General features: G+C 43.3%; 1 protein-coding gene across 3 annotated transcripts in view; it reads left to right on the top strand.

Annotated features, from left to right (window-relative positions):
* Positions 1 to 24,774, top strand: part of RPS6KC1 (ribosomal protein S6 kinase C1) — a 111,844-nt gene that overhangs the window by 62,636 nt on the left and 24,434 nt on the right. For all 3 annotated transcript variants that reach the window (XM_050950213.1, XM_050950215.1, XM_050950212.1), the window contains 2 exons: positions 12,079 to 12,126; positions 13,680 to 13,812. In XM_050950213.1, coding sequence (XP_050806170.1) covers positions 12,079 to 12,126; positions 13,680 to 13,812 — 181 coding nt within the window. The remainder of the gene's footprint in view (positions 1 to 12,078; positions 12,127 to 13,679; positions 13,813 to 24,774) is intronic.

Here is a 24,774-nt window from a genome sequence, read left to right as displayed (position 1 = left end):
CCTCTGGAATATATTGAGAGTCTGCTCAAATAATTAAGTATGAACATTCTAAAGAGCTAGACCCACTCTGCTGTTACTTTACTGGGAATATCTGTGAGCTGCTGTCTGGGCACCATTATCCTTGGACTCAGCATATGGTTCCAGCATTCCATTCCACCCCCACCTTGTGGGTACCACATGGGACAAGATCTTCCTCCAATTCTCAGAGGGGAGGGAGAGCTAGTGGATTTCTGAGAGCCCCCAAATCAGCACACAATCCCAGCAGACCATCCCTCTTTTGATGGTGCCAGCTGGGGCAGGAGTGCTCCTCTTCCCAGAAGGTTGGGGGAGGAGGGGAGAACAAGCTGGGCTGGCCTGCTCCTGCCACCCACTGGCCCCAGAACATGGTGCCACTGGTCCATCACCCCTCTGGAATGTGTTCTGCTGCTGCCAGCTGATGTAGTTTAGTCCTATAGCTCAAGTTGTAGTAGTCCGTGCCGCAGGTTGCGTGGATAACTGTAAATCTGGCATTTCCTGTCTTTTTTTTTATGCTTCACTTTGCTGCCTAAATAATGTTTTAATGTAGTTATTTTCTTTTAAAAAATGTAATTGTATTTACATTAGAAGCATAACTGTGTGGAGAAATTTAAAGAGGGAATATTTGACTCAGACTGGACACTCTCTACATGTTTGATCTTGGAGTATTGGTATTGTACATGTACCATTTTAGGTTATTGTGCTGAACTGGAACTCTTCAGATATACCTGAGCATCTGTACTCCTTGGAATTGAAGGGTAACATGCTCAAGAGTGTGGTGGGGTGGGGGGGTTGCAAAGAGATTTGGAGAACTACAGTTCCCTAAAATTGGAATTTCTGAGGACTGTCTTTCAAACAAGTGTCAATACTAAATTAACTAATTAGATTCCTTCTGCTGCAAAAGTTACAAAATGTTCTTTAGCACCATGGTGGTGTCACTAAGTTATAAATGAAGTTGTCTATGATATGTCTGCAGCAAAGCCAGTACACTGTAATGAAGACTGTCTTTTACAGCTGTGTCTTTTCCTCTTTCTGCAATGAATCCATTCTTTTTTCCTAAATAAATATTCTCTTTCCATCTTACTGTAATATTGCAGTCCTGACAGCTGGATTTCCCTGCAGCAATTTGTGTTGCCAGTTATAAATGCACCAAAATTATAAAGTTGTGGAGGAATTCAACAGCAGTGATAGTAGAACTGATTTAAGGCATTAAAACTTCGTAGATGTTGCCACAACCAGTAAGAGCTAGAGCAAGCCATGTTATTGTGATAATGCACAATTTGTTTTTTCTTCCGACACACAGTCTTCAGTTTGACTTCCTGGGAGGGGCACAGGAGCCAGCAAACAGAGCTATAAACAGGGGAATTTCAGTGGGAGTTCTGTTGGAGGAGAAGTTTTTTGTATTTTGTGTATTGTATTTTGTAGTTATATGTGTGGAGGTTGGTCGGGGCAGTGTGCTGGGAGAGAATCTGAGCCCTGATTAGGGGGCGGGGCTTCTCTGCTTGGGGGTCCTATAAAGGTAGCCAGCCAGTCAGACAGCGGCATAGACAGCTGCAGCGGCACTGGAGTCAGCAAACAGAGCTGTAAACAGGGGAGTTTCAGTGGGAGTTTGCAGGAGAGACTAAGAGTACGTCTACACTATGGGATTATTCCGATTTTACATAAATCGGTTTTGTAAAACAGACTGTATAAAGTTGAGAGCACGCGGCCACACTAGGCACATTAATTCGGCGGTGTGCGTCCATAGTCTGAGGCTAGCGTCGATTTCTGGAGCGTTGCACTGTGGGTAGCTATCCCATAGTTCCCGCAGTCTCCCCCGCCCCTTGGAATTCTGGGTTGAGATCCCAGTGCCTGATGGGGCAAAAAACATTGTCGCGGGAGGTTCTGGTACAGCCTCACCCCTCCCTCTGTGAAAGCAGCAGACAACCGTTTCACGCCTTTTTTCCTGGGTGAACTGTGCAGACGCCATAGCACGGCAAGCATGGACCCTACTCAGATCAATACCGCAATCGTGGCTGTTGTAAACGCCTCTCGCATTCTCATGCAGTCTATGCTGAACCGGGACCTGCAAAGCCAGGCGAGGAGGAAGAGGCGGCTACAGCAGTGCGGCCACGAGAATGATGAGGACATGGACACAGAATTCTCTCAAACCGCGGGCCCCTGCGCTTTAGAGATCCTGCTGGTAATGGGGCAGATTCTAGCCATTGAATGCCAATTTTGGGCCCGAGAAACAAGCACAGACTGGTGGGACCGTATTGTTTTGCAGGTGTGGAACGATTCCCAGTGGCTGCGAAACTTTCGCATGCGTAAGGGCACTTTCATGGAACTTTGACTTGCTTTCACCTGCCCTGAAATGCCAGAATACCAAGATGAGAGCAGCCCTCACGGTGGAGAAGTGAGTGGCAATAGCCCTCTGGAAGCTTGCAACGCCAGACAGCTACCGGACAGTCGGGAATAAATTTGGAGTGGCAAGATCTACTGTGGGGGCTGCTGTGATGCAAGTAGCCAAAGCAATCATTAAGGTGCTGCTACAAAAGGTTGTGACTCTGGGAAACATGCAGGTCATAGTGGATGGCTTTGCTGCAATGGGATTCCCTAACTGGGGGCGGGGCGATAGATGGAACCCATATCCCTATCTTGGCACCAGAGCAGCAGGGCACCCAGTACATAAACCACAAGGGGTACTTTTCAATGGAGCTGCAAGCACTGGTGGATCACAAGGGACGTTTCACCATCATCCATGTGGGATGGCCGGGAAGGGTTCATGACGCTCGCATCTTCAGGAACACTACTCTGTTTAAACAGCTGCAGCAAGGGAATTACTTCCCAGACCAGAAAATAACAGTTGGGGATGTTGAAATGCCTATAGTTATCCTGAGTGACCCAGCCTATCCGTTAATGCAATGGCTCATGAAACCATACACAGGCAGGCTGGACAGTAGTCAGGAGCTGTTCAACTACAGGCTGAGCAAGTGCAGAATGGTGGTAGAATGTGCATTTGGATGTTTAAAGGCGCGCTGGCGCACATTACTGACTCGCTCAGACCTCAGCCAAACCAATGTCCCCTTTGTTATTGCTGCTTGCTATGTGCTCCACAATCTCTGTGAGAGTAAGGGGGAGACCTTTATGGCGGGGTGGGAGGCTGAGGCAAATCACCTGGCCGCTGATTACGCGCAGCCAGACACCAGGGCAATTAAAAGAGCACACCAGGAAGCGGTGCGCATCAGAGAAGCTTTGAAAACGAGTTTCATCACGGTCCAGGGTACGGTGTAACTGTTGTTTCCCCTTCATGAACCCTCCCGCCTTGATTGACTCCTTCCCTGTAAGCAACCCACCCTCCCCCTTCGATTACAGCTTGCTTAAGGAAATAAAGTCACTATCGTTTAAAAATCATGTCTTCTTTATTAAAAAGTCATTTATAAAAAGAGGGAGAGAACTGACAAGGTATCCCGGGTGTGGTTTGGGAGGAGTATAGGAGGGAAGGAAAAGGCCACTAAAAACATTTCAATATAAAGACAGCCTTTTGGTTGGGCTATCCACAGGGGTGGAGTGGGCGGGTGCACGAAGCCTTCCCTCGTGCGTTCTTACATGTCTGGGTGAGGAAGACATGGAACATGGTGAGTGGTGAGGGTGGTTACACAGGGGCTGCAGTGGCACTCTGTGACCCCGCTGCTCTTCCTTAAGCTCCACCAGACGTTGGAGGATATCAGTTTGATCACGCAGCAGCCCCAGCGTTGCATCCCACCACCGCTGGTCTTCCTGCCTACACCTCTGATCTTCCTGCCGCCACCTCTCATCTCGAGCGTTTCTCCTATCCTCACGTTGGTCCCTCCTAGCCTCACGTTCATTGGCATCTTTCCTGTAATTTGATACCACGTCCTTCCACTCATTCAGATGAGCTGTTTCATTGCGGGTCACTTCCATGATTTCCGAGAACATTTCGTCTCGCGTTTTGTTTTTCCTCCGCCTTATCTGAGAGAGCCTTCGGGATGGAGTAGAGAGGCTTGAAAAATTTGCAGCTGCATGAGGGAGGGAAAAAAGGGAGAGAAGTATTTAAAAAGATACATTTTACAGAACAGTGGTTATACTCTTTCACAGTGAACAACACTATTCACCTTACATAGCACATGTGATTTCACTACAAGGTCGCATTTTGCATCTTAATATTGAGTACCTGCGGCTCTGGTGTTACAGATCTCACAGACTCAGACCCAGGCGTCAGAATTCAGCTTGCATGCGGCCATGGTAAGCCATTGTCTTTCGACTTCTGCAGCCTTCATATACACAGTTCCCTCCTTTCCCAAATACCAAGCAAATCCCGTTCAGTGATGCTTCTTTCCTGTTAACATGCAGCAGCAGAAGCCACCCCCCGCCTCCAATTCTGTGGGATGATCGCTTTACCCCTCCCCCCACCGCATGGCTGGTATCATGAAAGATCACTGCTAATCATCCCCCTTCCTCCCCTCCCCCACCGCGTGGCTGGTCACAGGGAAGATACCTGATAGCCAAACGCGAAAAAGCTCAGTGCTATTCCCGTCCTCCCCTCCCCCCGCTTGGCTGCGTGCAAGGAAGGATTTCTTTTCAGCCACAGGCAAACAGCCCAGTAGGAATGGCCACCTCTGTCCCCTTAATTAAATTCCTGAATTTCAACCAGGTTACCATGAACGATATCACTCTTCTGAAGATAACACAGTGAGATAAAGAACGGATGTTGCTTGAATGCCAGCAATCACCGGGACCAGACGCAGCTAGGCTTTGTCATGCAATGATACCCTATTACTTGCTACATGCATGGCGTGGTCAAGTGTCCTACCATGGAGGACGCAATAAGGCTGCCTTACCCAGAAACCTTCTGCAAAGGCTTTTGGAGTACCTCCAGGAGAGCTTCATGGAGATGTCCCTGGAGGATTTCTGCTCCATCCCCAGACATGTTAACAAACTTTTCCAATAACTGTACTGGCCGCGAATGCATCCCAAGTCCTCAGGGCAAATCAACCATTAAAAAACACTTGCTTTTAAACCATGTTTTATATTTACAAAGGTGCACTCACCAGAGGTTGCTTCCATGGCTTCACTGTCTGGGCTAGTGGCTTGGGAGGGCTGGGAGGGTAATTCTTTCTGGGTGAGAAAAAGCTCCTGGCTGTTGGGGCTAACGGAGTGCTGTGTGCTCTCTGAAAGCTCGTCCTCCTCTTCCTCCTCATCATCTTCCCCGTCCACAGAATCCTCAGCCATGGCTGAGATTACAACCCCCGCCTCCGAATCCATGGACAGGGGTGGGGTACTGGTGGCGCACCCCCCTAGAATTGCATGAAGCTCAGCGTAGAAGTGGCATGTTTTCGGCCCTGCCCTGGACCTTCCGTCTGCTTCTTTGGTTTTCTGGTAGGCTTGTCTGAGCTCCTTAACTTTCACACTGCACTGAGTCCCTGGTGTGGCCTTTCTCCATCATAGCCTTGGAAATTTTTTCAAATATTTTTTCATTTCGTCTTTTGGAACTGATTCTGTTAGCACAGAATCCTCTCCCCATATAGCAGTCAGATCCAGTACCTCCCGTGCGGTCCATGCTGGAGCTCTTTTTTGATTCTCAGGAGACTGCATTGTTACCTGTGCTGATGAGCTCTGCGTGGTCACCTATGCTGATCAGAGCTCCATGCTGGCCAAACAGGAAATGAAGTTCAAAAGTTCGCGGGGCTTTTCCTGTATACCTGGCCAGTGCATCCGAGTTCAGATTGCTGTCCAGAGCGGTCACAGAGGTGCACTGTGGGATACCGCCCGGAGGCCAATACTGTCGATTTGCGGCCACACTAACCCTAATCTGATATGGTAATACCGATTTTAGCGCTACTCCTCTCGTTGGAGAGGAGTACAGAAACAGATTTAAAGAGCCCTTTATATTGATATAAGGGCCTCGTGTGGATGGGTACAGCGTTAAATCAATTTAACACTGCTAAAATCGGTTTAAACGCGTAGTGTAGACCAGGCCTAAGAGACCTAGGCAGAGGAATTGACAGGCTAGTGAAGAGAGTGGGTGGTGTTTTGCCGGTGTTCTGGTGCCCGTTGTGGGTTTGTTTTGCTGTAGGTGGTGGTGGTTTGCTTTGGCTTGTGTTTCCTGGACTAACAGGTTTTAGGTGGGAAGACTATGACCAATACAGAGGCAGCAGTGAAAGACACAATGAGGATGACTGGATGTGGAAGCTGCGGCATGTACATGATCCTGGAGGGGGTACCTGAAAAGGGTTTCGTCTGCATGAAGTGCTGCTTGATAGAGCTGTTGGAAGAAAAGATCCGAGGACTGGAGATGCGGGTGGAAACTCTGGTCGAGTTTAGAAGGGGTTTCGAGCAGATGATGGAGCAAAGACATGAGGAGGCTGAAGGGATAAGCTCAGTCTTGCAGATGGAAGCAGGACCAAAGAATTCTGAGGGGAGACTGCTGGGTGAGGAAAGTGGACAGTGGACGCACTTGACTAAGAGAACCAGGCAGAGGAAAAGACGGGCCAGTGAAGGAGAAATAGAGCTAAGGAACAGGTTTGCAGAGTTGGAAAATGAAGAAGGGGCACAGCAGGTGGTCGCTGAAGGTGAGAGGGCAAGGAAGAAGAGAAGAGCAGCTAGTCCTATGGGAAGAGGGGAAGAGTCAATGGAGACAACACCAAATATGAACCCCAGGAAGATACAGAATGGGTTGCGGAGGATTGCAGGAAACAATAGAAATCGAGAGGACTTGCAGCCAGATGGAACAGGGGATAGACCGGAGAATCACACTGTCACCAGGAAAAGGCAGGTCTACGTGATTGGAAACTCCTTACTGAGAAGAATAGACAGGCCTGTAACTAGGTCTGATCCGGAGAACAGAAGGATGTGCTATCTGTCGGGTGCTAAGATACGGTGTCATAAACAGATAGTTAAGGGTTAATGTCCTTTTTACCTGTAAAGAGTTAAGAAGCTCAGTAAACCTGGCTGACGCCTGACCAGAGGACCAATGGGGGGACAAGATAGTTTCAAATCTTGGTGGAGGGAAGTCTTTGTTCGTGCTTTTTGTTTTGGGGGTTGTTCACTCTTGGGACTAAGAGGGACCAGACATACATCCAGGCTCTCCAAATCTTTCTGAATCAGTCTTTCATGTTTCAAAATTGTAAGTAATAGCCAGGCAAGGTGGATTAGTCTTATGTTTGTTTTCTCAACTTGTAAATGTTTCTTCTTGCTGGAAGGATTTTTACCTCTGTTTGCTGTAACTTTGAATCTAAGGCTTGAGGGGGTTTCCTCTGGGCTATATGAATCTGAGTACCCTATAAAGCATTCTCCATCCTAATTTTACAGAGATGATTTTTACCTTTCTTTCTTTAATTAAAAGCTTTCTTTTTAAGAACCTGATTGATTTTTCCTTGTTTTAAGATCCAAGGGGATTGGGTCTGAACTCACCAGGGATTGGTGGGGGGAAAGGAGGGGGAATGGTTAATTCCTCTTTGTATTAAAATCCAAGGAGTTTAAATCTGTGTTCACTAGGGAATTGGTGAAGCCTCTCAAGGCAGCCCAGGGGAAGTGGGAGGGGGAGACAGGGAGTGTGCCAGACACTGAATTTCTGGCTGGTGGCAGCGTGCCAGATCTAAGCAGGTAATTAAGCTTAGAAGGGTCCATGCAGGTCCCCCACATCTATACCCTAAAGTTCAGAGTGGGGAAAAAACCTTGACATACGAAATGTGGACCTGAGGCTTAAAAGGATCCTAACAGGAGCAGGAAAGAATCTGCAGATTGTCCTTCATGTGAGAACGAATGATACGGCTAGATTCTCGCTGGAACATATCAAGGGAGACTATGCCAGACTGGGGAAGACACTTAATGAAATTGAGGCTCAGGTGATCTTCAGTGGGATTCTGCCTGTTCCTAGAGAAGGGCAACAAAGGTGTGACAAGATTATGGTGATCAGCAGGTGGCTCAGGCAGTGGTGCTATAAAGATGGCTTTGGGATGAATGGCCACTGGGAAGCATTCCTGGACAGAGGACTGTTCTCTCAGGAGGGACTTCACCTGAGTAAGGAGGGAAATAGACTTCTAGGATGGAGGCTGGCACAACTGATTAAGAGAGCTTTAAACTAGGAATTTGGGGGAGATGTCCAGGTAATCTCCACGCCGGAATTTAACATTGAGAGGGAAGAAAACAAAGTAAGAAAGGATACAGCCATGGGTCGGAGAATGGAAATAAGGAGGAAGAGTAGTGTAGATACCAGTCTAATAGGTGATACTGGTGGTAGAATGTCTGTGCCTAACCAGGTAAAGAATGTTAGTGAAGCCAAATGGCAAAAATTAAGATGTTTGTACACTAATGCGAGAAGCCTGCGTAACAAAATGGAGGAACTAGAGCTACTGATGCAGGAAGTGAAACCTGCACCGGATATTATAGGGATAACAGAAACATGGTGGAATAGTAGTCATGACTGGAGTACAGGTATTGAAGGCTATGTTCTGTTTAGGAAAGACAGAAATAAAGGCAAAGGTGCTGGAGTAGCATTGTATATCAATGATGAGGTTAACTGTAAAGAAATAAGAAGTCATGGAATGGATAAGACAGTCTGGGAAAAAATCACATTGGGAAAGAAAGCTACTAGAGCCTCCCCTGAGATATTGCTTGGGGTGTGCTACAGACCATCGGGATCTGATTTGGATATGGATAGAGACCTCTTTAATGTTTTTAATTAAAAAAACACTAATGGGAATTGTGTGATCATGGGAGACTTTAACTTCCCAGATATAGACTGAGGGACAAGTGCTAGTAATAATAATCAGGCTCAGATTTTTCTGGCTGTGATAGCTGATGGATTTCTTCACCAAGTAGTTGAAGAACCATGAAGAGGGGATGCCATTTTAGATTTGGTTTTGGTGAGTAGTGAGGACCTCATAGAAGAAATGGTTGTAGGGGACAACCTTGGTTCGAGTGATCATGAGCTAATTCAGTTCAAACTAGATGGAAGGATAAACAAATAGATCTGGGACTAGGGTTTTTGATTTCAAAAGGTCTAACTTTAAAGAATTAAGGGAAGTGGATTGGACTGAAGAACTTGTGGATCTAAGGGTGGAGGAGCCCTGGAATTACTTCAAGTCAAAGTTTCAGAAATTATCAGAAGCCTGAATCCCAAGAAAGGGGAAAAAATTCATAGGCTGGAGTTGTAGACCAAGCTAAATGAGCAAGCATCTCAGAGAGGTGATTAAGAAAAAGCAGAAAGCCTACAAGGAGTGGAAGATGGGAGAGATCAGCAAGGAAAGTTACCTTATTAAGGTCAACATGTAGGGTTAAAGTTAGAAAGGCCAAAAGCCATGGAGAGTTGGACCTTGCAAAGGAAATTAAAACCAATAGTAAAAGGTTCTATAGCCAAATAAATAAGAAGAAAACAGAGATAGAAGAAGGGGGGCCGCTAAACACTGAGGATGGAGTGGAGGTTTAGGATAATCTAGGCATGGCCCAATATCTAAACAAATACTTTGCCTCAGTCTTTAATGAGGAGCTTAGGGATAATGGTAGGATGACAAATGGGAATGAGGATATGGAGGTAGATATTACCACATCCGAGGTAGAAACCAAACTCAAACAGCTTAATGGGACGAAATCAGAGGGCCCAGATAATCTTCATCCAAGAATATTAGAGGAACTGGCACATGAAATTGCAAGCCCATTCGCAAGAATTTTTAATGAATCAATAAACTCAGGGGTTGTACCCTGGAGAATTGCTAACAAGGTTCCTGTTTATAAGAAAGGGGAAAAATGTGATCCGGGTAACAATAGACCTGTTAGTTTGACATCTGTAGTATGCAAGATCTTGGAAAAATTTTTGAAGGAGAAAGTAGTTAAAGACATTGAGGTCAATGGTAATTGGGACAAAATACAACATGGTTTTACAAAAGGTAGATCATGCCAAACCAACCAGATCTCCTTCTTTGAGAAGTTAACAGATTTTTTTTAGACAAAGGAAACACAGTGGATCTAATTTACCTCGATTTCAGTAAGGCATTTGATACAGTTCCACATGGGGAATTATTAGTTAAATTGTAATAGATGGGGGTCAATATAAAAACTGAAATGTGGATAAGGAACTGGTTAAAGGGGAGACTACAATGGGTCGTACTGAAAGGTGAACTGTCAGACTGGAAGGAGGTTACTAGTGGAGTTCTTCAGGGATCGGTTTTGGGACCAATCTTATTTAATCTTTTTATTACTGACCTTGGCACAAAAAGTGGGAATGTGCTAATAAAGTTTGCAGACGACACAAAGCTGGGAGATATTGCTAACACAGAGAAGGACCGGAATATCATACTGGAAGATCTGGATGACCTTGTAAACTGGAGTAATAGTAATAGGATGAAGTGTAATAGTGAAAAGTGCAAGGTCATGCATTTAGGGATTAAGAACAAGAATTTTGGTTATAAATTGGGGACACATCACCTGGAAGTAACAGAGGAGGAGAAAGACCTCGGAATATTGGTTGATCACAGGATGACTGTGAGCTGCCAATGTGATATGGCTGTTAAAAAAGCTAATGCGGTTTTAGGATGCATCAGATGAGGTATTTCCAATAAAGATAAGGAGGTGTTAGTACCGTTATACAAGGCACTGGTAAGACCTCATCTGGAATATTGTGTGCAGTTCTGGTCTCCCATGTTTAAGAAGGATGAATTCAAACTGGAACAGGTACAGAGAAGGGCTACTAGGATGATCCGAGGAATGGAAAACCTGTCTTATGAAAGGAGACTCAAAGAGCTTGGCTTGTTTAGCCTAACCAAAAGAAGGCTGAGGGGAGATGTGATTGCTCTTTATAAATATATCAGAGGGATAAATATCCGGGGGGGAGAGGAATTATTTAAGCTTAGTACCAATGTGGACACAAGAACAAATGGATATAAACTGGACACTAGGAAGTTTAGACTTGAAATTAGACGAAGGTTTCTAACCATTAGAGGAGTGAAGTTCTAGAGCAGCCTTCCAAGGGGAGTTGTGGGGCAAAAGACATATCTGGCTTCAAGACTAAGCTTGATAAGTTTATGGAGGGGATGGTATGATGGGATAGCCTAATTTTGGCAATTAATTTGGCAACTGATCTTTGATTATTAGCAGGTAAATATGCCCAGTGGTCTGTGATGAGATATTAGATGGGGTGGGATCTGAGTTACTACAGAGAATTCTTTCCTGGGTGCTGGCTGGTGAGTCTTACCCACATGCTCAGGGTTTAACTGATCACCATGTTTGGGATCGGGAAGGAATTTTCCTCCATGGCAGATTGGCAGAGGCCCTGGAGTTTTTTCTCCTTCCTCTGCAGCACAGGTCATGGGTCACTTGCTGGAGGATTCTCTGCACCTTGGGGTCTTTAAACCACAATTTGAAGACTTCAATAACTCAGATATAGGTTAGGAGTTTGTTACAGGAGTGGGTGGGTGAGATTCTGTGGCCTCATTGTGCAGGAGGTCGGACTGTATGATCATAATGGTCCCTTCTGACCTTAAAGTCTATGAGTCTATCAGCCTATGAGTCTATCAGCCTCACCTTAAAAAACAGCCCCCCCCCTTCAAGAAAACAGGGAGCCTCTGGGGAAGGAACAAAAATTGGGTATAAGAAACCTAGTGGTGTGAAAACAAGTCTTACTGGGAGAAGGGAGTGTTGGACTAAACTGAGGTAACACTGCTTTTTATGCAGTTACACTAACTTGAGTTCTACTGAATTATACCCTCACTGATAAAACACCAGTTGGTGGTTGGTTTTTTTTCATTTTTTTTGGTGTGGGGGGGGGTGGTTGTCAAGTTTTAAATTTTTAGGCAGCTGATTGGTAATCAGATGAAGTTTCTGCAGTATTCAAGAGACATCTTTCATGTCCTCAAGCATATTTTTAACTTAAAAAATAATCACTAAAGGTCTTACTAATATGTTATCAGAATTTTTTGTATTTTATTGTGCTCTGTTTTTTAATAACATGCAGCTATTAGTCTATAGAAATGTTCAATAGTTGATTTTTGAGTTGCCTACTGTTAAGTAGCTCTATACTAATGAGAAACTTAAAATAATTTTTCTTTAAATTATGTGTTTGTTTAGGTTTTACTTGTAATGGATACTAGAACACAGCAGACTTTTATATTGAAAGTAAGTAAAAGCTTTATTCTACTTTCCTAAACAACTTTGCTTGCTAATTTACTCCACACAAAGAAAATATTTCCTATTTTTATGGTTGCCATCTCTGTGAATTTTATTGGCACATTAACACTTCTGTCTTCTAAATGTATTTAAAATATATTTTCACTTTCTTCCATCCCCTTTTGTTTCCTTTTTTTCTCTGTAGTTCTTGTACCCATAGTATTACCGCTGATAGTGGTGTGATCATTGAGGCCAATATCTTAGCAGGCTTCAGTAAAGGATCATAGTTATGTTAGAGCATAGGGGATATAAACCCTCATATTTCAGGGCATAAGTTAGGAAGAAATTTCTCCTGTACACAAGCTATTCCATAACTGTTCGCTACAGGGTTTGTTGCTTGTTCCCCTGAGCCATCTGGTACTGGCCACTGTGAGAGACAGAATATTTGATGAGGTGGACTACTGCTCTAATCCAGGATGGCAATTCCTATGTTCTTAAAACTATAGGTTACTACAATGTGAAAGGTCTGTTTAAGGCTACTGAACTATTACGTTAATAATAAGGACTTCCCTACATGGGAATTAAATCCTTAAGGTTTGCCTCCTGTGATTCATGTAGATCAGGTAAAAATTCTTTTGAGAACCCAGTGAATCCATGGGGCTGGGAAACGGTTTACTTTGAGGTCTTGATGCAGCACTTATTCACACAAGGAATCACACTGATTTGAATTAGGCTACTGACATGAGTAATGGCTGCAGAACTGAGGCCCAAAGACTATGCTGTAGTTAATTGTTGAAACTTTATTTACACCTCAGCTTCAGGTACACTGTGTACACACACTGCAAACTGTTCTAATTCTATTTATCTTGATTTAGAAATCCAGACACATACTCTGCAGAAAATCATTCCATTTATAATTCACAAGTGGCCATCCATAAACATTATATAGTTCAGATATTGGACCCTAGGTAAGCATCCTCATTGCGTCTGTAGGCAGACTAGATGAGCTGTATATTTTTCCATTTTACTCCTTACATCTTGTTGATCAATATAATAGTAGGTCACGCTTACTTCCCGCCCCCTCCATTCCAATAACTTCATCTGTGTGCCGAAATTATTACCTCTTCAGAAACTGAATGTTTTCCTATTTTTTTAAGTATGGTGGAAACATAAGGATAACATGTGAATCCAGGGTATTCTTTTGTCTCTAGAACGTAGACTGATTTAAACAATGTCTTTTGCTTTAAAAAAAAATTTTTTTTTAAAAGGTCATAGGGAAATAACAGTGTGTCATCCTGATGACTTAGTTTGAGAGAGATTCTAATAAAAACATTGACCCATGTAATTGATTTTAATGGCAGCTTTGTGCCATCTTCTGTTCTCTGGAAATGCGCCAGATGCCATCAGCAGAGCCTCGGGGGACTGAGGGGCATAGAGCAGCAGATGAGTGGTTTCTCTGAAGCCCAGAGTAACTTGGATAGATTAGTTTGGTTGATAAACACAGAGCACAGCAGGCTCCAAAGGCAACTGAGGGTACAACTGACCTTTTTGTTCTCTGTCAGGGTCTAAGGAAAAGTAGTGAGTACAGCAGGAACAGAAAGACCATCATTCCCTGCTGTGTTCCCAACATGGTGTGTCTGCACAAGTACATCATCTCTGAGGAGTCTGTATTTCTTGTGCTGCAGCATGCAGAAGGTTTGTCTGTGGTTTAAGTACATTGAAAAAAAAACCAAGCTTTCAATCAATGATAAATTTAAATGTCAAATTACTTATGTATTTTTCTAAACAAAATATTTTCACTCTTAGAATAACAAAACTATACAAAGAACGGATATTTTTCCCTTATTCTGATTCTGAATCTCATTCCTGTTTTGAATTTCCCCAAAAGCTGCTTCGTTGTTTGAGCTTTAGTAATACTGTACATTTCTAACCATTTATTTTCTACAGGACAGATACTGGTTTGGTTGAAACTGCAATCTACAGTATGTACAAGTCAACTCTAAGAGATAAAATCTTTTTGCCACTTTTGTAATCTTTGGCAAGCAAATCTTTTTAATGTTATGTAGCTAAAATGAGAAGTATTCCCATAAGAATTTAATAATTGCCTTCTAAAAAACAAGAACATTTGCCTGTTCTTTAACATTACACAGTTATTCTGATCTGGGTTTTTAAGAAAATAGCCAGTGGTGTCATATAGGAGTTCAAAGCAGAGCCACAGAGTTGTGCCTTCAGACTATTTATAAAATTCCTGTTGTATGTTCAGGGAACAGGTGGCAAAAAATAATTACGTTTTGATTTTTTTTTCCTCTGGATTTAAATATTCCCTAATTTAATTACTCCTTTTTGTCTAGAATGAGTGCAGAATATAAATTTCAGTTCTGCTAATATATCTCTTCCTTTTTAAGAGATGCTGCTAATTCAACCAGAAAGGGGAAATGCAAGGCACAGAACTAGTTTATAGAGAAGATAAGTTTAGAGGAAATATTATTCTTTTTGTTTTAATTATTTGGAATTTGCCTATGCACATGCCAGTTTTTTCACATACAGGAAAACACACCAACGTTTCTGTAGTATGTTTTATTTATTTATTTTAAAATTGACTGTACAATGATGCATGAAAGAAGACCTTATATCAATAGGCTACAATGTAACTGTATGTGAATTCTCTACCTAAGAGACCATCCTGGGAATTTGAAAGCTATCAATTGACCTCTGATCTGAATGCATATTGGTAGTTTTGGACTGAATCTTTGGAGAAGCTTAGAAAATTTGTTGAGAATTAATTGGTGCCAATAGATTTCTGTTCCCCGGAGTCTGCAGGGGAAAGGGATGTGGAGAAAAAATATTGGGGCTGAGGGGTGGGACTCAGTTGATTATTATATCTTCAGGTCCCTAGGATTTTTAATTCCCTTGAGAAAAAACTTCCTTTGGTAGCACGGGATGAAGATAGGATGAGAAGAGGAAAAGGTATTTCAGGGAGAATTACTAGGGTGGGTAATAACCAAACATCCCAAAAAGAACTTTAAAGTACACAGCAAACTGCCACAGTCCAGGGCAACCTACTGGAAATGGTTACTACTTCCCAGTAAGGAATATTTTCCTTTAGCTCTAGTGAATGAAGAGGGGAAGGGAAGCAGAGATGTTTCATACCCCAGAGCTCTTGTATATAAGAGCAAAGAGGTGAGCTGAATGGATTGGACAGGACAGTTATTGTAAGAGGGAAAACTTTATATCTTGGTGAGTCAGGAGAGAATAACGAATCCAGTGAGAAGTTACTGTCCTGGCCTGCTCATTCTTGCCAAAACCAACCATAACAAGTGTTGGGTTCCCTCGGTAAAATTAATTTGTTTCAACTGCTGCTAAATCCCTACTTCGTATAAATTGTATAGGGCAAAGGGTTTTCTCTCAAATCCCCTTTGTATATTAGGAATAATAGAGCAGCATGTTGTCTAGAAGTGGGTACGTGATAAGCTCAGTCACTGCTCAGTTAATGATTCCTTATAAAAACTACTAATTATGAGAGATAGGTTAAGCTTATTTCAGTGAGCCAAATATAAAGGAAAAACAATTGCATTTAAAAAGTAGTATGCCCTCTTTAATAGAAGACATATTTGTATATGTGGAAAAAACATGCAAAAGATTGTATTGTAAATAAGCACTTATTCGTTCTTACCTAAATCTCAACTATACAAAGTAGCACAAACACTCTCACAGCCTGAAATCATCCTAAACCACCTTGTTCAGGGTGTTCTGTCTATCCTTGAGTGATGTACTCGAGTGATACTGAAGAGGAATTGTGCCACCCCATATTCAAAGCAAGGTGGTTAAAGTTCTTGGATGTCTGTGCTTCCATCATCCAAACTCCAAATGACCCTGACTTAATGTTGTGGTTGTTGATTTATTTATATTCTGATAGTGTCTAGGTGCCTCAACTGTATTTTGTACCAAATGCTGTGTACACACATTATAAGAAACAGCCCTTGACCCTGAAAGCTTATAGTATAAATAGACAAGACAAAGGGTGATAGAAAGGAAGTGATGTTTCCATTTAAAGAGGGGGACCTGAGGTACAGAGTGACATGGTGATTTGTCCAAGGCTATACACAGGAAATATCATAGATCCAGGATTTGAACACAGATCTCCAGAGTCCCTGACCAGTGCCTTATTTAGAAGACCATCCTTCTTCTCTGACCTTTGTCAGTTAATGAAGTTTTAAAAAAAAAATTGTCTTTGGGTTTCTAGTATACATGGCGATTCTCTGACATCAGCCCTTGAGGTTCCCCAGCTCATCTGGATTCCCACGCCAAAGATCACTTACCATCTCTGTCTTAGTAAAGCATAGCTGTAACACCTTGAGCACAAGAATAGTTGGAATCCTGACTGTCCTGATACCCAATCTAAGAGGCTTTTTTTAATTTTACCAAGAAAAAAAATGGGAAGGTGACTGACACCCAGGATGGGAATTTTGATACGGGCTGATGCAGTGGACAGTGGCTGACTCAGTTAAGACCTTTTAAATTGTTGGACATTGTAGAAATAGAAACCATGAATGTAAAATGGGCTAAAGTTACACTGTATTTGTATGGGGAGTTTAGGCTTTGTCACCAAGAACATCATGGTGTTTTGATGACAGGAGAAACCTGTTAGTTAATAGCAGTCAGATTTCCAGAATCTTGTAAATGCCTAGGGTAGATAATCTTACCAAAATCCCTATAGAGGAGGTTTTTGTAAATTATGGCTACCTCACACTCATTCCTCTAAAAACCATCTTTCTCTGCTTTTCAGGTTCCCCATATCAGTCAAAAGCCAAAACTTCCTAATTATTCAGAGCTCCAAGGTGTAATGATAGGGCTGAAAAGGCTGCTTAGTCACTTCGAGATACTAGCAGTACTGCTCCCAGTTAAAAACAAAAAAAGATAAACAGGCAGGGTATACTTTGCAGTCATCTTTGGGAATGGATAAAAACTTCAGGGTCAGTGCCTGTTTCAGTGTAAATGCCTAAAACTGTGTGTCACTCCTGAATGTCTCCTTTGCATCCAAACTTCAAAAAGTTCTGTTTCATTAGAAAGGAGCATTGAGCAAATAAAACATTTGGTTTATATATTGCTCCATGGTGGCTTATAAAGCTTAGAGGCCAGTTGTACCATTTGGAAGTTCAAGGTTAAAAATGTTAATTTTAACTGGAAAACCATTTGGATTAAGGCCTGTTCAGAAGAGGTGGTAAAGTTGCATATGAAGGTAACTGCTTATTTGCGAAGGGCTTTGCTATTGCTTTTACACCCACTCCCTTTACTGCACATCTTATATCCGCTGTCAGGTTTAAAACTATTGGGTTTTAAACCGGACTCAGAAAACTTGACCCCCAAACATTCTTTGATTTAAGAAGAAAACATTATTGTTTTACCTAGAAGTGGTGATGCTGTCATTCCTCCAAACGCAGTTAATGGGGCTGGTGGATTCCCTTATAAACTCTTCCCATGATCACAAAACGTAAGAGGGCTTTAGAGGGGTGTGTTTGAGACAAGAAAGTCCACAAAGTTATCTGGTAGCTTTGTCAGAAAGTATTTGGCAAGATGTACTGTGGTGGAGAGCCAGTGTGATGTTAACAAGGCCTCAGTTTTTTTTGGCACTACCAATGCCAGAAATTTTAGAAACAGATGCTTCAAAAACAGGCTGGGGGGCTTCCGTGGTACATCAGACTTTAAGTGGCTGTTGGAAACTGTCAGATCTCTTTAAGCATAAACAAGCTGGAGCTCCTATCAGTCTGGAGAGAACTCAAGAAACTTCAAATTGAAGAGGCTTTCAGGGTATGGGAACTAATGGACAACAATTCAGTGGTGGTCTGTCTTGCCAAACTAGGGACTTGCTGGTCAGAATGGATTACATTACTAGCCCTAAAGATTCTGTTGCCAGTCCCAAGAATGTAGTAGTGGCTGTTCTGTTCTTGTCCAAAGGCCGGTTTGAAATGATAGCTCTCTCTCAATTTTTGTCAGATGGTGGGCACACGGGCTTCTTCTATGCTAGCAAACTTTGTACCACTTATTCGCCACCACAGTTAGCAATGGTGGTAATATATGTAGGACTCTGTTTTTAACTACTGTACTGTCATGTTAGAGATTCTGGTGATAAACTCCTATGTACACTACAGCCTCCACTGCTGCTACTGTTATTATGCATTGGAGTTATTGCTTATGTTATGGTAGTGCCCAGACGTGAGGTCCCAGTTACGTCGGGCACTGCACACACATAAATATGTATGTTTAATCATTTTATATTATGAGGTTGACTGATGGCTGCATCTCCTCTTTACAAGATCTGGATTTTATTTTTTCTGCCAGCAGTGCTGCTCACAAAACATGAGATACTTGATGTGGCTTGTGATCAAAGGAGCAGTAGGGAGAGATGTATTTTCAATAGGGCGGAATATCATGGTTTTCATAAATCAGGACTGTGGTGGTTTTGTTTTGGTTTGGTTTTTTTTGTTAAACATATACCCTAGTTCAAAATTAATTATTTGGAGAAAGTTCTATGCCTGTGCTGTAAAGAAGGTCAAACTAGATTATCACAATGGTCCTTATGAATCTTGAAACCATTTCCCTCTTTCTCCACTAAGGTACAGAATTTGGGAAAGTTTTGAAGGGTTACTTGAGTAGATGTGTCTCAATACGTCTCTTCTCTCTCCCCTGTGTGGTCATGGTTATTTGGGAACCTAGATTGTTGTCTTTAACTTTATTTACCAAAGCCCAAATCCAGTATGGCCCCAATTTTTCAGCTATAATCAGGTTACACAGCCCTCCATTGCAGACTCTTGGGCCAACTTAGCAAAAGCTAAACGATTGTTTTGTTGGATACATCCGCTTAGTTTTTCAGGATGTGAACTTGCAATGTAACGTGTCTGCAGACTGGATGAGTCAAAATTCAACAGGACATTAATTCCTCTTGTAAACTGAAACTAAAGCATGGTTAGGAAACTGAATTTACTGGTCTGTCAGATTTTCTTTCATCCTAATGATACTTATCCTAAAGTCTTTGTATCTTCTTGTCTTTGTCACTACTTCAAAATAGCATTACACCCACCCTTACCCTACAGAAAACATTTAAAAGAAAATCTAAAAATTGTGGAACTAACAGGACTCCTGCTCAGTGTCACTGCCCAGCCACTTTGCTTTTGATTGCATTCAAATTTGATTGCATTCACTTTCTTGGACACTGACTTTTACGATTCATCTCTTTGGGAGGCGCAGATCTAATCTTCTGTGTGTAACATGCCTATGCTGTCTCAGTGACTAATATGCTCTGTGCTATACATGCATTGTACACATTTTTCTGCATACAAGTTCACTTTTAAAAATATGTTTCCATTGTAGCTAATGTTCTCCAGTGGCACAGGACTGGGGGTTAGGAGAGACAAGTCTATTCCTGGCTCTTTCACTGCCCTATGGGGTGTCATTGAGCAAGTCACTTCACCTGTGCTTCAGTTTCCACATTTGTACCACAGAGATTATACTAATCCTTATGTGTAAGGTGTTTTGAGATATGTGGAGGAAATGTGCTACTTCGTATAAATAACTGAAAATTAATTGGAGCAAGGACTAAAACTTGGGTATCCCACCTCCCTAATCATTGGGCTATGGAGTGATTCTCTTTCTCTCTGGACCAGTGAATAGTTACCTACTTAGCCAAAGCGTAACAGTTTGAACAGATGAAATTTGAGAAAGAACTGCATCAAAGTAACCTGTAGCCCAGTGATCAGGGCATTCATCTTTTGACATTTCTGAATTAATTTTTTTTCCGGAATGAAACAATTTGCTGACATTGACATGAATTCACGAAATGTTTTGGTCAGCCGGATCTGCATTTTTTTGGCAGAAAAAAGTTTCAGCTGGAAAATGTCTCCTATATATGAGTCAAATATTATTTTTTACCTTGGCACTAGTACTTGATTAAAGTAAAATTTACTTGGAATGCACTCTCTTTCAGTTCATATTGTAGTGGTTCCTGGTAGCAACCGATATGGCTGGATTTCCACTTCTGTTCTGAGATCCCACTTTCCAGGTGCGCTTAACTTTCTTAAATTCCTTCTGGAATGCTCAGCCATGGTTTGTGTGGATTTTTGTATTAGGTAAATATTTTTAAGAAAAAGGACTTCTCCTATCCCAACTGAAGTGATTAGGCCTTATGTAGTTAAAAAAATGCCCAGCACTTGCTAGAAATGTCAAAAGTTAAATTACTTCACTCTCTTTTTTAAGGAACTAGATTGCAAATCGGAGTCACGTTGAAGAGTTCTGCTGCAAAATTAACTCTTCCACATTGCACATAGGAAACACTTCATATTTTCCATGCCACAAATACATTTTAGTACATTAGCGGTGATGTACTGGGGGTGGGCAAACTTTTTGGCCCGACGGCCACATCTGGGTGGGAAAATTGCATGCAGGGCCATAAATGTAGGGCTGGGGCAGGGCATTGGGGTGTGGGAGGGAGTGCAAGGTGTGAGAGGGGTGCGGTGTGCAGAAAGGGGCTCAGGGCAAGGGGTTGGGGCGGAGGAGGGGTATGGGGTGTGGAGTGTGGGAGTGGGCTCGGAGGGGGCTCATGGCAGGGGGTTGGGGTGCAGGAGGGGTATGGGGTGCGACGGGGTTGGGGTGCAGGAGGGATGTGAGGTGTAGCAAGGGGCTCAGGGCAGGGGATTGGGGTGTAGCGGGGGTTGACATGCAGGCAGGGTGTGGTGGGGGCTCAGGGCAGGGGGTTAGAGGGTTCAGGGCAGGGGGTTGGGATGCAGGGTACAGAGGTGTTTGGGGTGCGGCACCCCTGACCTGGTGCAGCTCCGGAGTGGCAGTGGCACGCACTGGGGCTAGGACAGGCAGGCTCTGTGCCTGCCTGCCCTGGCCCCGCGCCACTTCTGAAAGCGGCTAGCACTGTGGCCCCTGGGGGAGGGAGGGGCAGAGGGCTCTGCATGCTGCCCTTGCCTGTGGGTACCTCCCCCCCCGAAGCTCCCAGTGGCTGCAGTTCCCCGTTCCCAGCCAATGGGAGCTGTGGGGGATGGTTCCCAAAGGTGAGGGCAGCACATGGAGCCCTCTGTCCTCCCTCTCCTGGGAGCCACAGGGACGTGGTGCTGGCTGCTTCTGGGAGCAGCGCGGGGCCCACAGCGCCACGGGGGTGGCAATCCCATGAGCCGTAGTTTGCCCACCCCGATCTATACTATAAAATGTATAGAATGACTGGCAACTTTGTGGTAGAAAGATTAGATTTCGGAAACTTGGTTGCATTGATGCTAGTTTTCTTGTGATTCTATTGAAGATGAATAAACTTCAGTTTTGTGGTGATACTTTTCACAGTTAATTAGTATGTTAGACAATATTTGACAAAGTGACTGAAGCCTGCTTGCATGGACTAACTTCTGTAATTTTAGTTTTTATAGATTCCTGATACAATATTAGCATGGTTTGCTAATGGGTTTTCTTGATCTTACACAACACATGGTGGGAGGAGGAGGAGATTATTTATGTGTCACTCATAAAAACATAATTATATACCCAGAAACAAATATCACTCTTGTTTGACCCTGGATTGAGCATTTTCAGAAGGGAATAAAATTGTTGGTTTTCAGTATTGAACAAAATTATTGAACAGCATTTATTTACATATTTGCACTTGACCAGGAGGCCAGTCTTGAAATACTTATACATAAACAGCTATATGTATGAATTCGGACATTTAATCAAATGGTTTTTCATTTAGTTGCACTTAACTGTAAATCAGAAAGCAGTAAGCAACAGTTTTTCATCGTTTCCTACTACAAGTAATTAGTGAATCATAAACTTTTTTCTCTAAGCTTTTAAAGGAGGAAGGTTTATAATAGGAATAATTATTAAAGGGAAGGCAGTATGGCCATTTAAACTGTTTTCACTAGTGTCAGAATAATGTAAATTTGATTATTTTTTTTTGTCTTAACTATGATAATTGGAAGCTGGCCTATTGACCATCTTTAGATGCTTACTAGGACTAAGAGAATTGTATTCTCTGTTAAAAAGCATCAAAAATAAAAACCTTTTAAAAAAAACTGCATGTGCTGTTTTCTTTTTAAACCGTTATATAGTGAGTTGAGTGTCTTTTACATTGATAAGGTCAAATGTCTATGAAACATAAAAAAAACAATAATGTCCTGGGTCACCTTACTAGCAGAAATACCTAGGGAGATGTAGATGCCCAGGGTCCCCATGCCACCTTTGGTTCTCTGATAGTACAGCTCCTATGCCCCAACCACATCTCTCTTAGGGCTTGTCTACATCACAAAGTTGCAGCGCTGGTGAGGGGGTTACAGCGCTGCAACTTAGGAGGTGTACACATCTGCAGGGCATCACCAGCACTGCAACTCCCTGTTTGCAGCGCTGGCCGTACTCCCGTTTTGTCTCGGGTGTAGAGGATCCAGCGCTGGTGATCCAGCGCTGGTAATCAAGTGTAGACACTTACCAGCGCTTTTCTTGACCTCCGTGGAATAAGCAGGTATCCCAGCATACCTGAGGAAGCCTCTGGTAATCAAGCTGGTCTCCTTCCCCGGTTTGCTCTCGCGTTCCCCGAACCCCGAGCAAGCAGGTCTCCTTCCCTGCGGTTTGCAGGGTGGTTCGGGGAACGCGAGAGCAAACCGCGGCGAAGCTGGTCTCCTTCCCCGGTTTGCTCTCGCGTTCCCCGAACAAGCAGGTCTCCTTCCCTGCGGTTTGCTGGGTGGTTCCGGGAACGCGATAGCAAACCGCGGCGAAGCTGGTCTCCTTCCCCGGTTTGCTCTCGCGTTCCCCGAACAAGCAGGTCTCCTTCCCTGCGGTTTGCTGGGTGGTTCGGGGAACGCGAGAGCAAACCGCGGCGAAGCTGGTCTCCTTCCCCGGTTTGCTCTCGCGTTCCCCGAACCCCCGTGCAAGCAGGTCTCCTTCCCTGCGGTTTACAGGGGGTTCGGGGAACGCGAGAGCAAACCGCGGCGAAGCTGGTCTCCTTCCCCGGTTTGCTCTCGCGTTCCCCGAACCCCCGAGCAAGTAGGTCTCCTTCCCTGCGGTTTGCTGGGTGGTTCGGGGAACGCGAGAGCAAACCGCGGCGAAGCTGGTCTCCTTCCCCGGTTTGCTCTCGCGTTCCCCGAACCCCCGTGCAAGCAGGTCTCCTTCCCTGCGGTTTACAGGGGGTTCGGGGAACGCGAGAGCAAACCGCGGCGAAGCTGGTCTCCTTCCCCGGTTTGCTCTCGCGTTCCCCGAACCCCCCTTGAAGCCGCCCAACAGCGCTGCAGTGTGGCCACATCTAACACCACTTGCAGCGCTGGTTGCTGTAAGTGTGGCCACTCTGCAGCGCTGGCCCTATACAGCTGTACTAATACAGCTGTAACAACCAGCGCTGCAAAATTGTAGATGTAGACATACCCTTAGACAGGGAGTTTCTTCCAGCCTCAATGGTGTATAAAAGCTAAGCCTGCATTCTGCCACCTTTTAAGTGTCAGTGGACTGCTGCTCTCGTATGGAAGCTCCATTACAATCCACTTATGTGCAAGAAGTTCCCAGGTCTATATTTATGGATGGGTTAGGGGAGTGTTGTCAAATGAAGTGTATTAATTGGTAGAGGCAAGCCATGAATATTTCCACTATATATAAATGAATGAGCTCGGCAAAATTATTTTGCCAAATTTTTAGCATTTAAAAAACATGATTTCAACAAAACTTAAAAAATAAATTATTTTTTAAATTTTCAGTGAGAATTGTGGAATAAAAATCCCACTCACTTTTGCTCCCTCTTTTTTTCCAATTGGGGATAAAAGTCAAAAGGGACAGGTGAAGAAGGGAGAGTGGTTCCCCAACCCCACGTTCGCCCCCCTTCCCTCTACTACTGCTAAAGTGAGAGAGAAATGGTGGCAGTGCTGAACTCAGAACTGAAAATTTGAAACTATATTTTTTAACAAACTGTTTAAAACATTTTTGTTTTGAATTCTTTGTGTGAGGGGGAGGGGCAAATTGTGGACAAAGCATCAAACTTTAGCAACCCTCCCAAAATTTGACCAGCTCTAAAACTTGTATGGAATACAATAAAATGAGATAACATTCCATATAACTCATTTAAATACAGATATGTATTCACAGTAACCATGAACATCTTAAAATCGGGATCTAAAATTATGATATAATCAATGATTGATTCTCAGTGTTTTCTATATCGGGACACTCTCCAGGTTTTCCTTCCCATGTAGCTGGGACAGTCACATTTAATTTTATGGGAATGTCAAGGTAATGACACCCTGACACCTGTTTACATCTTGTAGGTTAAGGGCATGTATGTGAATAGATCCAAATTGTCCTCCTTACCATCAGTTTCCAAACTGTTAGACTTTTCTGTTAATATTTTTTTATTTGATACACTTAGCTTCATCATAGCTAGTGAAGATCTTGTTAGATCACATGTACTTTCAGGAATTTCAGTAAACTCTGTTATTTTGAAAGGGAACTGCATGAATTCTCATTTCTCCCCCTGGAAAGTCTTCTAGGACCTCCCTCTGCCTGCTTGAGGTCAATTTCTTAGATAAAATTGGAGAGAGTCCAGCAGACTGGGTGCTGCAGCACATGACTTATGAGGAGAGGCCAAGGGAACTGGTCTTATTTAGTCTGCAGAAGAGAATGAGGGAGGATTTG

This window comes from Gopherus flavomarginatus, chromosome 4 (assembly GCF_025201925.1).
Source record: "Gopherus flavomarginatus isolate rGopFla2 chromosome 4, rGopFla2.mat.asm, whole genome shotgun sequence".
NCBI classification, from domain to species: Eukaryota; Metazoa; Chordata; order Testudines; family Testudinidae; genus Gopherus; species Gopherus flavomarginatus.
The sequence above is the reverse complement of the archived record's forward strand: the minus strand, read 5'-3'. Positions and strand labels throughout refer to the sequence as shown.